Source organism: Opisthocomus hoazin, chromosome 11, assembly GCF_030867145.1.
Source record: "Opisthocomus hoazin isolate bOpiHoa1 chromosome 11, bOpiHoa1.hap1, whole genome shotgun sequence".
Taxonomy (NCBI): domain Eukaryota; kingdom Metazoa; phylum Chordata; class Aves; order Opisthocomiformes; family Opisthocomidae; genus Opisthocomus; species Opisthocomus hoazin.
The window spans coordinates 7,030,501-7,049,817 of NC_134424.1; the positions used below are offsets into that span (position 1 = coordinate 7,030,501).

Sequence of the window (19,317 nt, forward strand, 5' to 3'; positions counted from 1 at the left end):
AAGGGTGGGTGTCAGGAGGATGGGGCCAAGCTCTTTTCAGTAGTGTCCAGCAACAGGACAAGGGGCAATGGACACAAACTGAAGCAGATGAAGTTCCATCTGAACATGAGGAAGAACTTCTTCACTCTGAGGGTGATGGAGCACTGGAACAGGCTGCCCAGGGAGGTTGTGGAGTCTCCTTCTCTGGAGATATTCAAGACCCGCCTGGACAAGGTCCTGTGCAGCGAGCTCTGTGTGACCCTGCTTTGGCAGGGGGGTTGGACTAGATGACCCACAGAGGTCCCTTCCAACCCCTACCATTCTGTGATTCTGTGATTATGAAGTGTGAAATGAAGAAAAGACTGTCAGGGCAAGGGGGAGAGGAGGCAGGACCTCTCCTCTGCAGCCTAATCTGCGAACTTTCACAAAGTCACACCTCACTGGGAAGGAGAGACGTGCATCGCCATCTGTGCTTTGAACTTGCCCTGCATTTTGAATTTCATCAAGTGGTGGGAAACTGGGTGATCACAGGGCTGGGCTGTAGCAACGGAATAGCTTCAATAGTGTCAGTGTAGATAAAAGTGAGATACAAATGTCTATCTGCCAAGGAGCTTGGGCACTGACACGTTTAAGGGAGACTTGAACAGAGCTATCCAAAGCCACAAGCTTGCGCATCCTTCCTCCATACAAAAGCAGAGTCCCGTACCTGTCTAAAGACCAACACATGCCCAGTGAAGCGCAAGACCTTGTGCTGCCAAGAGAGAGTTGCCGAGGTCCTTGAGCCTAGAGTAGATGCAGTAAACTGACCCCCAGCTTAGTAAATTGTAGGATTTCCCTTGGCTCCACCAAAGGTTTGCCCATTACAGAGATTAAAAATCTAGCTCAAAATCCTCTACATGCCTCTAGGACAGAGAACAACAACATTGTGGTTTTTCAGAAGGCACCATGCGGACAGTCACATGGTGACATCCTGGGTTCCCAAATTCATGGTAGAGGAGGGACTGTAGTTTTCTCTGGGCCGGTCTTCCCTGTGACCTCAAGGGGTGAAACACCTCCCTGGGATCCATGAGTTACAGGACAGGTTTCGCTGCCTGTACCTCTCCCACCACATCCTCTGCAGATCTGGCTTTCAGCAATGAGCAGCCTAACAGGTTGTTGTAATGGCCTTGAGATCTGTGAGAAAAAGTCAGAAGTAAAAAGATTTCTACTTGCAAAACTTTCTCAGAGAAGCTGGATTTTAAACGAGTAGTTCCTTCAACAGTGGGACTACTAAAAGCTGATTTCTTACAGTTTTGTACTCTGTACTTTGATTTTTCTGGTAGCCAGGAAGGGGCAGACTCCAGATGAACATTTTTCTGGGTTTGAGGTGCTGAGAACATCTTTGCCTGTGTGGACTCTTCCGTGGCTGACTGCGGGTGAGGTCTGGTTGCAGCCTTTCCACTCGTGGGGATAGCAGTGCCTGTTTTCATGACAGCCAGAGGATCTCAGTTGCCTTTGAAACTGCTGATCTCTTTCAAATTTGGTGCAGACAGCCCCATGGATTCAAGAATTGCTCGAGGAGAACAGACATAGATGCATAGCGGTACATGGAGTATGATTGCATGACCCTCACTTGCTTGGGAAAATAGACTAAAAAAATAATAAAATGCAGAAGCCTTGTTATTATCACAGCTGAACAGTCCTTTCTGACATATTCTATTAAGCTGCTTCTGTTTCACTCGAGTTTTGCATTACCGGCTCTCCTTTCCATGAATGACCTTTTCCATGCCAGGCTTTGTAAAACTATTGCCATTCTTCATTTAGAAATCTGCTAAAGTGTGTTTGGAGAAACCATACATTTTTTTTCTGATGATTCTTCCCTTTTTGGGGAAAGGAACAAAGAATTATACTACTGACCTTTCTTTATATGTAACAGAATCTTTTTGCAAGTTGAAAATCATACCATTGACTCTAAGTAGGAATAGCTCTCTTATTCTGCGTCAGTGTGTTTATTCAACCGTTTTGTAAGTACATCTGTAATGGTATTTATAGCACAACATGCTTTGTGGAGAAACCTGACTTTCTCATTCCTCATAAAACATAACTGAGTAACTGAAAGAATATTTTAAAACATTTAAGAAGACAGGGATAGGTCAGTAGATGGAAGCACCGTGGGACTTGGGTGTCCTCTATTTTGATGAGAGAGAACAAAATCTGTCATTCATGAAGCCATATTTCAGTTGTTTTGCAGCTTTGGGGGTGCACTCAGGTTTCCTATCTCACGCACAGCACCACCATCTCCCCACAGAACAACAAGGGAGCAGGGCTATGATGGCCGACGGTGGTGAGTTAATTGAATGTCTTGCTGCTGTATTGCATTGTGCCCTGAGGGTGCCCACACCAGCATGGCACGACGAGAGAACAGGAGGTAAACAAGATTTAGCTTGACCTCCCCAGTCATACAAAAGGTTTGTTCGATGGCTGCTTGTACACAAAACTCTTGTTCATGCAGTCTTACTGCCTGTTCCAGGAATGTTACTTATTACTTAGGCCATGAGGACTTTGTTGCTGTAGGATTTTATTTGCTGCATGAAAAAGCTACCCAGCTTTCACCTTTACTGCTAAACTAGTTATTCCAGCCACTCTGTTGCTGGAAACAGAGACACGTTACCCTTGTGATGTAGTACCTAAGCCTTGGTAATATACAATATCACCTGGTGCACTGAGCAATGATGCTCATTAGTGATTTGTGATTCCCTGGTATGTGCTGAAGGTAGATGAACGAAATCATGCAACTCCAAAGTGCTCGCACACCCCTTTTGTGCACCTGTCAGGGTTCTATGAGAGCAAAGCTACGGGTTGGTGGCTTCGGTCTTTCTGAGATGTCGTGTTATAGATCTAGTGAGGAGCTCATGCCCAATTACAATTTGCTTCTTTCTTTAAAACCTGGCTCCTGGAAGTCTCCCCAGCTACATCTTGCATGGTGATCATGCCAGCTATCTCAGGGATTCCTGATAGCTGTGCGCAGGGTTTGGAAAGCTTGCTGGCTGTCCCCATAAATCACTGCTTTCCATTCTGTGTGGCTGTATCCATAATGAGTTTTCATTCTCTCAGCATCTGGCTCGCATCTCACAGCACTGAGCAGGCGTCTGAGCCAGGGGACCCTGAGGCATTGGGTTCAGCTATTCAACCTAATATTCCACTGTTAAATGTCTGTAAGAGAGGAATACCTTGTGCCGCAGCCGCGCCACTGTTTCCACTGATGGCCAGGGCTGACTTGCAAAGCTGCCGTTGTTGGTGCTGTAATGAACTGAGGACTTCTTCTCAGCCAAGGAGCAGAGAAGTGCCATCGAGACGTCCCGTTAACTTCAGCAGCACGTAGGTGCACAGAAGGACCGGCTCAGCCCGGGCTGCCAAGCCTCCCAGTTTATTCGGAGCAAATCTCTTTTGTTCTCCCTCTTTGTTTCATGCAGTAAATAAAAATGAGTCCCCCAAGGACTAGAGCATTTAGGCTTAGCATATTTTTGTTTGTTCAGAGCATATCAGTCTGTTGCTCTTCCTGGCTAATCAGATAGAGCGGAAGCTAAAACAATCTCAATTTGTTGTTCCATTTTATTCTATACATAATCACTGCGTCTCGTTTGCCTCTAAATAGCTGCATAAATACACATTAAATGCAGTGACATCTCTTTTGGGACTCACTCCAGTGTTTTCTGGTTATTTTCTCTCTTCAAAAGAGATTAGGTTCTCAAATATTGCCATATTTCTTGTAAAATCCTCTATACTGTGCACATGCAGGAATGGATATTGTAATGCCAGGCCCATTCTTGTCCACTGAAGACATAAGGGGTTTGGTGACACTAAATAAATGTGTAAGAATAACATGTGTCCACATACCATGTGTGAAAGCAGAAAAAAGCTCTCAGTCTCAGTAGCCATGAAGGTTATTTTGGACTGACACTTCTTGCACCATTCCCTCTTCTCTCAGCTTTCTCTCCTCTCACTCTGTCTCTGACTCTCAACCTCCCATCCCAGTTTGCAGGGATCATTTTGGGTTAGCAGCTTATGGTTCCTGCAGAATGGCTAACTCCTCCTTTGGTCTGGTTTCCATCACGCAGCAGACATCTGCTGTCATTTTTAGCTTTTCAAAGAGCCTTTATGCTCATCAGAGGCCTAATGGGTGGATACCAGCATTTTAGGCTTTCAAGATTGAAGTAGATACAGGTACCAGAATCTGAATTTCCGGCCAGTGGATAGGTGTCCTTCTAGTACAAAAAGAGCCATTTGATGCCGTATACACCAACAGTCAGGTCTAGAAAACTGTGAGCATTAAAATCTCTGCAGAATTCATAAATGAATTTTGGTCATCTTCGTGTGCTCTCTGAATTCATTTCCCAGAGATAAGCAGGAGGAGGAAAGTTTCCAGCACCTGACGAGAGTGGCTTTCAAATTCCCCCATTCAGGTAGCTGCGCAGCATCGTTTCCAGAGCGGTAGTGACCTCAGGTGGGCACATACCTCTGGGGCTGCCACATCTGCCCGGCTCAGAGCAGGAGAAGGCTGAGCCCACATCTGTCCTCAGGGTACCACACAGTCACATCAGTTTGTTCATTTTAGCTGGAGAATCAGGAGAGTAGCCTCATCGGTTTAAGCCAACCCGTAGGTAGGTTTTTGCAGTGTGGCATGAGAACTGCTAGATATCTGTCCAGAAGAGATTGTGGTTAACTAAAAGTATTTATTGCAAATTAAGTATTTCACTCTAACAGTGAGTCACGCACCCAAAACATCAGCAAATCATGCGAGATGCACATCTGTATGCACACAGGCGTATATATTAAATCTTCTTCTAGGAAGACAGTCCCAGCTATTTGGCAAAGCACTGGGACAAATCCTGAGGTTGAACACCGTTCTGCCTGGGACAAACTCACAACTGAGGTCCTGCAACACAAGTTAAGTTGGAGCCCAGTTCCTAATGGTTTGCATCCTTTTGTATTCCACGCGCTTCCCACATCTATGTGACAATTTGTCACGGCTGGTTACATCGGCACATCATGTTCAATGTATTTCCAAGGCGCAAAATGAGAGATGATCAGAGAAGTTCTGAAATACCCAAACCAGGAAAACTATGAGCTTAATTGCAACATTAAGCCTAAGTGTGGCACTAAGCGGGAGCTGGAAGAGCTCTGCTCCAGGGGAAGCATCTGCTGAGTTGCTTCTTACGGATGGCAGCTGCATGCTGCTTTACCACTTTGGTTACTGAGCAGTGCGATACCACTGCCCCCAGTGTCCCCAGTGGGCAGATGGAGTGGCGTGGGCACGGGGCAGGATGCAGGCTGGGAGCCCACCAGCCCAGCCCCAAGCACGCAGGGCAGTGCTGGGCTTGTATGCTGCCCGCTGCCTCCAGCCTCCGAGAGCAGGCAGCGGATTGGGGTGGGAATACCCTTGCAGGAAAGCAAAATGTCCTTTTCTTTTGTCTTTTTTTTTATGCCCCCTCCCAGATTTGCATGTGCCTAAGAAAGGAATAGGCACAGCACTAGCAGAGTCACCAGACAGCAGATAGGAGTTGGGGGGGGGAGAGGGGGGGGAGAAGAGTGAGGGAAACAAAACTAAAAGTTTATAACAGTGTAGTATAAAATAAACCAGCTGAAACAAAGCAGACAGCCGGAGGAGAGAGGGCGAGTCCTGCATTTCTGCCGCAGCGAAGCGCACAGAATGTCTGTGCGAGCAGAGGCAGCGTCTCCCGTGCCGCGGGCTGAGAGCCGAGCGAAAGGGCTGGGGGCAGCACGGGGGGAGCTGCGGACGCGCTGGGAGCAGCCCGCCCGCTCGCAGCAAGCCGGGGGTCACGGCCAAGGGGGGGCTGTCGGGGTGGGTGGATGTAGGGGGGGATGGAGATGGGGATTGGAGGGGGTGGGGGGGTGTCCAGCGCGGCGCCGAGAGCGGGGCAAGGCTGATCTCTAGCGGCGGCGGGCAGAGCCGCGGCCGTCCGAACTCCTCCCCTCCCCGGCTTTTGGGGGGTTTTGCGGGGGGTCACCCACAGCAGAGTGAAAATTTGCCCAGGGGTTGGGTTTTTCTCGACGTTAGTACCAGACCCGAAGGTATTTCCGTCACCGAGAGCCGTTCCTGCAGGAGCACTCCCGCTCATCGCCTGGCGCGGAGCAGAGCTCCTTCCCCTCTCTCGGGCTGCTTAACGAGAGTTGTTTGGATAAAAAGGAAAATATCCTTCTAGAATATTTAATATTCTGGTTCAGATCAGTAGTTTATTTCTTATTCTCTGTTGAATGCTTGATTTCTTTTTACTTTCTCTGTGGTGGCCAGTCTTCTTCCTCCTGTAATTGTTGGAAGGAGAAGAGGTGGAAAAAAGAGAAGTAAAGCCAAACGTGGAGTATTTTTCATGTGTTTGAAATAGTTTTCTTCCCAATTCTAACGAGGAAAAAAAAGAAAAAACAATCACCTTTCGTGCATAATATTTGCAGTGCTATTAATAAGAGACATTGTTTCTTTGGAAGAAAAAAGGATGGTTCCTCTCCGACAGGACAAGGGAACTGCTCAGGAAGCAAAGCACACACTTGTGCCACCAGCCAGACAGCAAGCCAGCAGTTCTCGCTCAAACGTGCACCAGTTAGTGCCTGGTTCACGTTCTCTGGTTTCTTGGTCAGAGTCTCTGAAAGGGCAGTTCGGAAAATCGGCTGCCTTTTAGCCACCACTCCCAGGAACCTGGACAAAGAAGGAATCCAACACACATTCCAAAATGGGCAAAAATGATGAACACTATGTACTTTGAAGGGCTATATAACATTGAATTTGTCAGACAACTCCTGTCCCTCTGGGTTGTGCTGTACCACCTAAACCCACTAATTTGTTCTCAAGCTGCAAGACTAATAGTGACGATACTGTTGCTTTTTCAGTCACGGTGCGTATTTGTGCTCTACATAATGCTGACAAGTCACTGAAACAGACACCACACATTCAGAGCATCACTGATTATGCCCACACATCCTTAATCTAAGGGCTTTCTTTTATTAGCTGATAAAACACACAGCACTGCTGTATATTGCTGTATGTTCCATTAGCAATCGTTGCTTAATAACATTTGCTGATGAACATTGCAGAAGTCTAGACAGAAAAGCCTACAAAACTACAGAAAATTATTTCATCTATCGCTGTGCTTTGAAACAGGCCAGTTTTTTCCAAATAAAATATTATATTTCCTTAATTAAGATATGATTAAGAATACTTCAAGCTGATCTAGCACAGGCCATTCAACAGTGCTTTGCCTACCACATCCTTCCCACCCCGAGCGGTTTTCATGCTGCCCATGCAGCAGCTAACACCCCGTGATCTGTTCCCTAGCTGGGTGTCTCACAACAACAGCGAATAGTATTATCACCAAAACCACAACCACCTCAGGGAAAGACAGAAACACCTAATCAGCACATAACCATGGTGTGGTGGGAAGGAGCCAAGCTGAGGGATATGGGAATTTATAGAAAGGGCACATTTGTTTTTTTCTTTAAGTGTTCAACTCTGATCTAATTCTCCTCCCACCAGCACCACTATTAAGATCCCATTTTTTAGGTGAGTACAATCCCTCTGATATTCCATACTTTTGAAAATCTTGGGAGTTACCATGTCTTTGGGCAACTCTCACTTGGTAGTGGAGCTTGGCCAGGGATAGCAGCTTGCCCTGTGCTCCTTGCTGACCTCTGTGCTGCCATAGTCCATGTCTGTCCATATCTGGGCAGATTGTGCTTTCAGCCCAGGGAATCTGTTTTTTTTTTCCTACCTCTTGTTGAAATCTTTCCTTTTTGGCGAAAGCAGTGCTGTGCCCTGCAGCAATGCCTCACTAGTGACGAGTGCTCATGGGAAGAAAGAGACCTCACTCCTCAAGAGAGTGGTGGCAAGTCCCATTCGTCCCCAGGCTGGGTCTCAGCCTTTCCATGTGATGTCCATATATCCTGGAATTTCCTTAATGGCTATAAAGAAAGGATTTAATAGAGGGCTTTTTTGGTTTTAACATCACTTTGTTTTTGAAGGGAGGAAGGTGTCCAGGTCTTGCAAAAAGCAGTAGTTCATGCCATGAGTTGGACAGGGCTGGGCTGGGCAGGAGCCTCTGGAAGGCTCTTGCAAGAGGGCACGGCAAATAGTCATGGTCATGTCAGCATAAACAGGGAGTACAAACCTGTGCAGAGGTCACCTTTTGTCACCTTTCCTGTAGCGCCTTGGAGAGCGGTTAGGGTTTTGGTGGGGCAGACGCTTTCCCAGGCTCCTGCCATGGGGGCACTGTGGAAAGCAGGTATTCAGTGCTCACGCCCCAGCATTTCAAAGGAATCGTGAACGCTTTTTGCTGGCTTCAGAGCAGTTTTTCACATTTTGCTGCTGGCTGTCCCTCTCACGGCTGCAGCAGCCAGCACTGAGGAGCTGCGTGACAGCCAACAGGCAATGGAAGTCCTGCAGCAACCTGCTGTTGTCCGCATGGATCCTTTGCCTGATGCATGTGTCTCTCTCTGGCAGCGTGGGCCTGACACATCCAGCTCTTTCTGGCATTAAGGAGAAGCCAGTCAACAGCTTTGTGCTCAGAGGAAACAGCTTGTAGAAAACTCCTTGTCCTGAGCCTTGCTGAGGAATCCTCCTCACCTGGCGTTGCCTGCAATGAGCAGCCCCAGCTGCAGAGACGGCATGGCCAAGTGTCCGTCTGGTGGGCTCTCTTGCACAGGCAGATGTAGGGGAATGAAAGAATAGCCCTATTTCCATGCTGTTTGGGGCTCTTCCATGAGAGGAGTGATGTTTTGCATGCAAGGTTCCCCTCCCCCTTGCAGTGCAGGCAGGACAGGCTGTGTTCCACCTTGAAGGGGGCACCAGAGGAAGCGGTGGCTCTTCCTCCTCTGATCCCCATCCATGTAAAGCTACTGTACTCCCTCACTTGGAGGTCACAGTGATGGAAGATGTGCTTAAAAGCCTTCTTACTTATTTATATACATATTTATATAGCTGCTACAGGAGCACTGAAGTATTCTTTGTTATGGGCTTCTGCTTTTCTAGGTTTTCCAGCTCGTATTAAAGTTATGATGTTACGACCTGCATTTTAAAGTAGGGCTTCTGGGTGGTGCAGCTCATGGTCTGTAGATAAGTGTGTGAGTCCCTGTCAGCCTGACAGTACCAAGTGATGCTCTGCTGCTTTAGGAGTGTAGAGACACTGGGAGGGTAGGAGACACCAGCCCAGCTGAGTGTGGGGCTCATGGATGTGCCAAATAACCACAGCTGGTGAAATGGCAATGGCTAATAGACATGGATCCAGTGACATCACAGAAATCCCAGGATGCTTTTAAGTCACTAGGAAGACCTAGAAACAGCCTGCACACGCATACATGGGACTCTGTCACATACATATGGTATCTGTTCTCTGCATGCAACGTGTGCACTGATAACTCTGTGTGTGGTGCACAGGGCGCCCAGGCACATCTGCACATCTGGATATTCTGCACACTGGCCAGAGCTGTCTTTCCAACTGGGTGCCCAGGGCCTAGGCTCGTGGCTTAGGATGGCATTGGAGTAACAGCCATGAGTTGGTGCAGTTCACGTCCCTGGTGCTACCTCTAGCAGTCCAGCAGCTTTGTCCCCTTCTGCAAAGCTTCTTTGAACCTACATTCACATTTCTGTTCATTTCATGCAAAATAGGAGCAGCTCCAGGAGCGAAGACCTGCTGCTCTCATCAGTGCTCACAAACCGTGTGTGTCAAGGGGAAAGCCCTGCTCAGCTGGTGTGCTCGCCCTCGTTTCTCACAGGTAATGGCTCCTGCTAAATGAGCCCCAAAACATTTCTCCAAACAGTGCTGAACTGCTTACACGCTTAGAAGTAAACCACATTTAACACTTTTTCATCTCTATTTTTATGCATTAAGATCGATTTCATGAACTTTCCTAGGTAAGATGATTGCCATCAGCAGGAAGAATGTAGTAAATTAATTATAGATGTATGTTAAATTACTTTCATTACCACCTTCAGTTCTAGGAGGGAATCGTGTGAGCAGGGTGACTGATGAAACGGTGTTTTTACATATTCCCCCAGTAATGGATATTTTGACTTGGCCGCCAGTGTTGTTTCTCAGTGCAGAGAAGCTGGAATTGCATGTTTCAGAAAATGGAGGTTCAGCCTAAAATTAACCTGCAAACATTGACAGACAACTGTGGCTAAGGCACGCTTGCTGGAAAAGAAGCTGTCTGTTCAGGGTCTTCTACTGGCATTCCTCAGGGATGTAAAAGGTGAACTTAGGGAGGATTCACCCTCTTTAACATAAGCACATCCAAATACAAGGGAGAGGGGGTCACTTGCATTTGCGGTGTTGTTTCTACACACCGTCAAAGACGTAACAGCTAAGACAAAAGTCAACATGTGTGGAAAGTTATTTTCCATATTCACCTTATAACAACCTTGGTGCAGGGTATTTTCTAGGGATTAATGACCAGGCCAGTTTAATGGCTCTCTGCTGAACTTCAGGCTATCAACTTTTCACAACCTATCATTAATCCCTGGAAAATATCTAGGTTCATGATAGATACGAGTGAAAAATAATGCACTGTGCAAAGGAAGTATATTGCTAGTGTTCCATCATGTGCTGGCCCTAATTACTAACTTCAGATACACTTCAGAATACAAGTCAATTAGCTACACCTTAGTTACACTGTAATCACAAAGCTGCTTCACTTCACTTCTATTTATATCGTGTGTAATTACTATCTTCTCTGGCTGAAAGCTGAAATCACGATATAATTGTCCCTCATGTTTCACACTGGAATGTACTACACAATACAGTATTTTGAAGGATATCTGTAACAGGTAAGTCAGAGGACAAATACCTACTCGGTAAGTGAATTCAGTGTATTTCTAGCCACTGCGTGCACAATCTTATTAGATTTAGCTAGATAAATAAGAAGATTGGTAATGGTTTTCTAGCAGAAAGAAAAAGGGAAAAAGATGAACCCAAACAGTCAGGCTGTTTCCCAAAATGTTGAGTATAGTGAGGACACCAGCCTTCTGAATATTTGGGATTTTCTAAGCCAACCCATTGATGGAAGTCTCCAAATGGAGGCTTATCTTTGGAAAGATGATGGTTCCTCCTTGTAGACCTTTGTTTAAATATTGTAATACGGGTGACATGTTTGCATGCTATGGAGGAGAAGTTCCACACGGCTGTAGCTCACCCTTTCAGCAGCTGGGAGGTTTTGCTTCTGGTCTTAATTAATCAGCACAGTCATCTTTAGTATCTTCTTGGATGAGATACAAGGACTCATCCATCTTCCCCATATCAACCCACTAGCACTGTTGTCTGACAGACTCTTGACAGACTTTCTGGAGAGTACAACATCTCACGAAGAAGCGTATGTGCTGAAACACCTTTCAACATAAATACCCACAATCTCAGTGTTAAATTGACTTTTGGAGTAATGCTAAGACATCTTAGAAAAATAAGTCCAAAGGAATAAGAAATATGAATCATCATACATCATTTCCTGGATCAGGAGCTGGGAAAAAAACTTTATTCTGTGGATTGTCCAGGCTGGAAGAGCAGAGAGGAGAGCCTAGCCATGGAGAGCAAGTTGGGCTGACTCCTCAGTCCCCAGCTGTGGACTGGGGCTGGGAGTCAGCCCTGAAAGGAGCTCCTGTCTCGCTTCACATTGCGACTGGCACCTGGCTAGGATGCATCCGGCACTATCAAAGATAATTTGAGGATCTCTCTTTTGAGTGACTCTCTGTCTTTTAACACATCAATCCTGACATCACTAGTGAATGCAGCCCCTGCATACAAGGCTTTAGCTTGTGGGTTTTCCCTCTGATCTGTTGGAGGGAGGCTGAGGCGTGGGTGCACGCATGTGCACACAAGGTAGGGACCATCTCGGAAGTCTGAGGCACATCGGAGAGGTTTCCTTCCCCATGCTGCCTCTGCAGGAGCAGGCCTCCTGTGGTTTCCATCAGACTTGTAGAAGTGCCAAAAAAAACCCGCAGTCTGCTGGGAGAATAATTAGACTTGGCAAGTTTGCTCAACAAGCACTTATTATACATAGTAGTAATGGGTGATAGGTAGAGTCTGCGGTTGTTTCACTTAATAATGCATGGATCCTCCTAGATATCCTAAGGATCTCTCTCTGGAGTTGTGTTTTGCAATCAGATGGCATAACTAATGGCCAGGGCTGATTACATACTGATTAAAAACTACTTAAGAATCTCATCTGTCCAGGAAGGGAATGCCAAGCGCTGCAGTGTGAGGGAAGTGCTTGTCCCCATTTCATCTCAGTTGTGCCAGTTCATCTGTCACTAGCAGCAGGCACTGAATGACCCTGCTTTGCACATCAAAGGGAATTCAGGACACATAAGAAATCTGATGTGTCTGAGTTTAGTCAGAATTAGACGGAGAAGCTGACATCTTTGGTGAATGGATATCTTCCCCTCCTCAGAAGCTGATGGCTTTGACCAAGAACGCAGAGAAGCACATTCTTGTCTGGTGCCTACGCAAAACAGCAGTGTCCCCACAGAAGGTGGGAATTTCTTCATGCAATACATTTTGGTGGGACACCTTTGCACTGAGCAGACAGAAATCTAAAAAACTCTGGAGAGCCTATGGGAAGCCCGTGTTTCTCTGCATTTCCCTTCTCATGGATTTAGTCTGGTGTTAAAAATGACAAATTCCTGGGCTGGGGAGTTGGTAGGGAAAAATGGACCATTCAGAGATGACCCTGGTGTGATGATGGGCAGTATCAGCTGCAGTGTTTGCACCGTTAGGACTATCAGATAGTTAGTTTGAAGTAGATCTGGACTTTGGCTCCTACAGGCAGAGCACAGGACTCTGTCCTGTGTATGCATTGAGGGACACCTCCATCATTTCCAGCTTAAGATACTTCTTCGCTGCCTTTGTAGTAATAGACATATTTCCTTCTTACCCTCCTAAAATCTCCCGGGCACCTATGCCTTAATAGGTAAGACATAAACCAGAGCTGCATTCACCAAAAGGCTTTAAACTATATGCTGGCCTGCTGGGACCGCAGCATTGGCTGGGAAATACTAATTCAGCTAAATGCAAGCTTCTGGTGTGATTTTAATAAGCCTTTGCAGAGAAGCAGTTTTTGTAGTGCTGGACATGCAGTCTGTGAATAGAAGGTCCTTTGCAGTGTTCCGTTTACAAAGGATAGCTGACCGTGACAGTCTGGGACCCTTACAGCCAAAAATCTGTCACTGAGTTACCTGTGAATTCAGAGAAATCAAAATGTAAATGCATCTTCTGAACACTGGGAGGGTACAAATCTCGATGCCTGTGCTAGGCTCACCGTGAATTGCCGCGTCCCTGCTGCAGGAGGCATGGTGCTGCTCCTCTGAAGCTGGCCCTGCCTGGCTTGCACTCTAACAGGTTTCTTAGGCTGTCCAGCAAAATTGCTTCTTGAATTTCTGACTAAAATATGATCTACAACTCTTAAATGGCTTCGTAGTATTTCAAAAATGTTGGAACAGGGGGAAACATGCTTTTAAAAAGTGTAGAAACAGCATGCTGTGACAGCCAAGCTCAGTGCAAAGTTTGTGTGTCTGAATAAGGTCATTTTAAAAAGGGAAAAGGAGAGTAATTATAGAATGCATTTTCAGTCCAAATTCATCAGTAATATTAAAGTTGAAGAGAAGTACAGTAACTTTAGAAAGTAGTAACATATAAACAAACAAATAAATACTAAAGAAAGAAAGATTATTTTTAAATGTTGTCCAAATTTATGCCTTTTTGGAGGGAGGGGATATGTAATTTTTCCATTGCAAAAATATCCTCTCTGTTTGATTGATGGATTAAGGGCTTGGGTTTCTCAAGCCACGTAGGACTGTGTTTGCCTAAGCCTCTAGACACCTGCGCTGTCGAACACGTGGAGATTCACCCTCTGCAGACACACCGAAGCTGTGGGCACAAATGTCATAGCAGGGTCACACCTTGGCAGGTGCTTGGCTCTGCAGGACAACAGGTTGTACATTTTTAAAAGGAATTATATGGTACTGTTACCTGTGATAGCAGGGTCTTGACTGTGGTGACGCAGAAGATCCCATTTACCTACATATGTTCTTTTTTTTGGTATCAGAATGTAAATGAGCCTCTCTCCAAATACAAGCACAGCAATACTTCAAAGCAGACGGCAAATTGAGTCTTCATTTCTGAGTTGCCCTGCCATTATGGGAAGCTTTACTGACAGTTATGAATGTCGCTCATCAAAACACCCTCACATGGTTCTGATAAGTCTAAACAGTACTAGTTTACAGTCAATGTCACTGTCGGCGCAGAGGGCACGAAAGTCGTCTTTTAGATTCATTCCTCAGTGTAATCAGAATGCACCTGTGTTGTCTACTAGGCGTTTTCCGAACGCAGCCAAATAAATTTGGTGTCAGATGCCACAGGAACTGTCCTTCTGAATAACCTGTTGTGTTGTCTAAAATGATTGCGTATTTCAAATACATAGGTGGGCACTTCATTATTTTGCTTGTTTGCCTGCTTGCTTGTAAGTAACACAGTTGCTAGCAAGTTACCTGTACTCAGTCATGGTTTCTCTCTGGTGCCCTCCCGTGTTTTGCGCTTTCTGGACACAGTTCTTTCTGTTTATTAAAAAGAGGCCAGTTGTATTTTGCTCTGTTGCTGCCCATATTGCCAGTGAACACCCTTCTCTTCACAGCCATGGGCTCCTCTGTGTGCCGAACGTGGAGGACTGCCCCAAGCAGCACACACACCGGTGGTGGTTACAGACCTGACAGCTGCAGCCTCCTGCGCTCACTTAACAAGACAGCCTGGTTTTACGCTCTGTTCCTTAAATGCTCGGTACTGGCATCCTCTTGGCTACCACCTCACTGAAGCAGATTTTCATTAGCAGTATAAAATAAAAAGCACTAAAGCTCTTCTTTGTGATGAGCTGAACTCTAAAGCTGACCTTGCAGAGCTGTGTCCCCCAGCCCTGCTCGTCAGCCCTGCTCCCAGGCAGGCCATGTTGCTCCCTTCCCAGCCAGGACAATGCTATGCATGGCAGCATCTGGCACAATGTGTGATGGCAGAAAATGCCCCCTTCTAGTGGAGTGGCACTCCACCATGGGGCACAGACACTGCTTTATCATGCTGTGAAAAGGGGACATAGGAAGGTGTACAAATTATTCCACTTCAGAGTAAGTGTTGAAATATGTGAATTCCTCCTCCACATCTTTAAATTTGGAAAGCTAAATATAGAGAGGGGAAAAAGTGAGGGGAACTATAAATAAGAAATTAGTACATAGGATAAATCTAAATTCAGTCCATGGTACTCAACTCACGCCTCACCAGCACGATGTGGCTGCAGGGAGTGCCGCGCTGCTGCCTGATCTGTTGGCTTCTTTTGTGGTTGTTGGGAATGATGGTTCAGCATAAAATCAGGCTCTTGTAGAAGCAACAATGGACAATTGCTTCTAATAAGATCAGAAGCTAAGGAAATATAAAAGACTTCTAATAATTGCACTGCAGTGAAAGTGTTAGCAATCATCTTTGGATGTCTGATATCCCAAACACACCCCAAGTGCCTAGTACACATTTATGGTACAACACTCACACCTCTTGACTTTCCTACACAGGTGCTTTCCAGACTTAAGCATGCATGTAAATATGGATATTGTGGTCAATTTGCCACACAAATCACTATGTTAGATGCACAGGCAGTTTCTACTCATTCACAAGAGCTTTTTCCAATGGGTATTTCATATTGCAGCAGTCATTTTTAATAACTGAAAATGTTCTTAGGAAAGTTTCAGGGTTTTCCAAGCCTGGATTACAGCTTGAGCCAGCAAGGTGTTGAATTCACAGGATCTGATTCATTGGATTGAAGCATTTCTAGGGCTACTCACATGCTTAAAAGTACAGAGTTATTTGGCCTTGTTTTGCTGCACTGATCGGCGAGATGTTGTGGTGTGAACCCACAGTGGGGACAGGAGGCCGGGTAACAGGGAAGAGCCAGGCCACCCACCACTAACAACCAGCCACAATCACCAAAATTTTATTAAAATTAGTCTGGCTTCCTACGTGATAGAAATAGTGGCACAATCTCAAAATATCTGTTTCTATGGCAGGAGGCTTGAGTAGGTTAAATGCAGTAGCTGCTTAATGTCAGAAGACTTCTGAAGCCATAAAGAACTATTTATCCAGTGTAGCATTTTTTGCCCTCAGGGACAGGTTAATAAAGGTGTAGCTTATCCAGAGGATTTTCATAGATAGCTGAACAAAAAGCCTTTATATTGAAAATGTTATCTGTATTAACAAAGTTTTTATGATCTAAAAAGCTTGCTTTGGGTTTCCGCAAGCCAAAGAGCCTTAGCATCAGCTCCTGCAGTAAGGACAGCCGAGGATCTGGGTCACTGTGCCTAAAATTAATTGATACCACCTGGTGGGAAGGTATGAAAATCATCTTGCCAAGTCGTTCTCAGCTGCTCTCAGACTTCTTATGGGCCCCCACAACTAGAGGTGTGAGTGAGGCTGGCTCAGATCACTGGGAATGTCAAAGAAACTGTGGCAAGGAGCTCCCAGTGATGGTCCTGGAATAACAGGCTATGAACAGGAGGTGTATTACCATGTATATGGAGCCAGGACCAGAAACCCTATGAGGATATATTCCTTACCACATATAAAGGCAGCATTACTGGAGATCAAAACAGGCAAGTGTAAACTCATTTCATTTTTTTAAAAGGGTTTTATTAAGTATATTAAAGCTTCCAGAAGGTATATTGGAAAATGCTCAGGAACTCCTATCAACAACCTTTTTTACTGAACAGCCATAGGTGTATTTGACAGAAATAAAGAATATTAAAAACACAGCAACAAAAGCCTAAATATATTGTATAGATTTTGGTTTTCAGAGAAAATATAAGATATTAAATTTTATCCTTATGTAATATCTTACTGAAGTCAGTGGCCAAAGACCATTTTTCTTTAGCAGAACAAAAGATTTCACAGAAAAGGTTTTGTACAAGAAGAGTGATCTAAATTTAAGATTATAGTGTATTTATGAAAGTATTTCTACAAGTTATTCTTCATTCTACAAGTTATTCTTCATAGTGTGTATACAGATGATAATTAAATACAATTCTTCAGTGACAAAGTCATGAAAGACCTATCTGATCACATAAGGGTGCCACTGAAGCAAAGAAAGAGGAGATATAGCCTATGGACTGGTGTTAGCTTTGGATTTGAGTGATCTGCCTCAAAAGTCCTTGTTTTTATCCAGTCACTTGGAGCTAAATCCACAAAAGGCTGATGATTCAACTACATCATGCCATGTTCAGCACCCATGGCTCTTGGGCAACAGCTGCTTATTATAAAATACATCAGTGCTTGCTGTCAGAGTCCGGATCTTCCCAGCTCAAAATTATTACCACTGGATGAGAGTCTCCTACGTGGCCTCAGCCACAGCTCTGCATCGCTGACCTTGGGGAACCTGATTTCATGCAACAGGATGGCACAAGGCCACCACGTATTGCGGTGCTGGCAACAGGGAGGTTCCTAACCCGGCCCAAACAAGGAGGAGGCAGCTGTGTTTGGCTTCCCTCCAGGACAGATGCAACCTAACCACGTTAAAAAATCATGGCACAAGGTTGCAGCTCCAAGACGGTGTTTAAAATCATTGATCCTGAGTAGTACGATGCACAAGGTAAGCAGGCTGCACCGCGGAGAGGGCTGTGGTTTAATGCACGATTATCCATGGTATTTCCTATTTTCTAGCGGGGGGTACCTGTGCTCAGCAGGCAGGCTCTCAGCTCCCCCCCCCCAGCTGCCAATGTTTTCCTTCATGCAGATGGCTGAGGTGCCCGACTCAGGGCAGCAGATCCCGTTTCAGGTCTGGCATGCCTCAGCTTTATGCACTGGTGCAATGATGCCCATAGCTCCTCTGTGCTTTGGTTCTACGTTTATACAATTAATTGTAACAACACCACCTCACCAGGATGTTGTAAAGAAAAAGCACACTAAAAATGGTAAGGCGCTCAGATATTGGGTAATAAGGCCTGTGTAACCTCCTAGGGAAGATTTTAAAGAATTTGCACTGTTTAAATGTAGATCAGAGTTTAAGCCCTTTAAGACCAAGCTTCTGCCCCGCATAGACAAAGGACCTGGAAGAAGGACTCCTGTAGCATGTCAGCCTTGTGCTGGCCCCCTGCATTATGCCACCTTTCTCAAGGCATTTTGCTAAATGTGGAGGTCCCTGAGAAAGTCTCTGGTCAAGCCATGAGGAGCCACCCCAAGTTAGCTCCTTCCTAACATGCTCTGGCCAGAAGGACAGGCTGTTGTGCTGCCACTTCACACACAGGTGTGTACTGCCCTCATTCTGTTCAGGCAGCTCCCTCATGTTGTATTAAAGATGAGTGTGAGGTCTATTTGACATTTCCATGAGGCAGAAGCGCAAGTCACAGTGCAGCTGCCAGTGGAAGGCAGCACCAAATCCCTGGGATAATTCTGACACTGCAGTTAAAGAGAGTTTTGACTGCCTGGTGAGAAGATCCAGCCACCACAGCACTCGATGCAAAGCCCATTCAGGCTGCTGGAAGGGCTCTACACTGACTCTGATGGCCGTTGGCCTTTTCAACGAGTAAAGCTGTAGTACTGGGAATAAAAGTGGGGTGTCAGTTACATCCTTACTCGGCCCCTCTGGAAAATGGGAAGTATCTGAAGAGATATGTTGCAGGACCTTTGGTATACTAATGGTACCGCACCATGTGTCCCAGAACTTTATAAGAAACTGGACTTGTTTCTCTTCTAGACTTCTCCTACAACAAAGAGGATGCATATGGCACAGCACAGGGCAAAATTTAAAAACCTAGTGTGATTTCACAGCTGGTGTCAAGTAACTCAGAAGTAACTTCCCATTCAGTCCATGAGAACAGTTTTAAACTTCATTTGTGCCATTCACTTCTTTCTTTTGTATTTCTTGTTCCTCTCTCAAAGGTTCCAGCTCAGGCCCATTCTGTGCTGTTTCTTTGTTCCAGTTATTTCTGCCTTCATTTTCTGTCCTTACAGATTTAGGGTCGTCTTCTTTTGCCTTTCTTTCCTTCTCCTCCTTGGCAAGCATACGATAATTATAATAATTCATGATGAACAGGAAGGTTCCTGCCAGGACCATCACAGCTCCGCATTTAATGAACATATATTTATAGTCCCCAAAGGTATCGATAAGAGTTCCTGTAAAACATATATTTAAAAAACCAAAACAACTTAGAGGTGAAGGCAAGAATATTGTGTTTTCGCATCCTAAATATAAAGGGGCACCCTTATGGCTTTAGGATAAAATAGGACATTCTCTGTACTTCTGATCTCTTCCACAAATACTGTGATCCTGCAAATACTT

General features: G+C 45.4%; 1 protein-coding gene across 3 annotated transcripts in view; it reads right to left on the bottom strand.

Annotated features, from left to right (window-relative positions):
* Window positions 1-16,651: 16,651 nt before the first annotated feature.
* Window positions 16,652-19,317, bottom strand: part of LOC104331374 (monocarboxylate transporter 2) — a 28,377-nt gene continuing 25,711 nt past the window's right edge. For all 3 annotated transcript variants that reach the window (XM_075432496.1, XM_075432495.1, XM_075432497.1), the window contains exon 5: window positions 16,652-19,151. In XM_075432496.1, coding sequence (XP_075288611.1) covers window positions 18,859-19,151 — 293 coding nt within the window. In that variant the 3' untranslated portion in view covers window positions 16,652-18,858. The remainder of the gene's footprint in view (window positions 19,152-19,317) is intronic.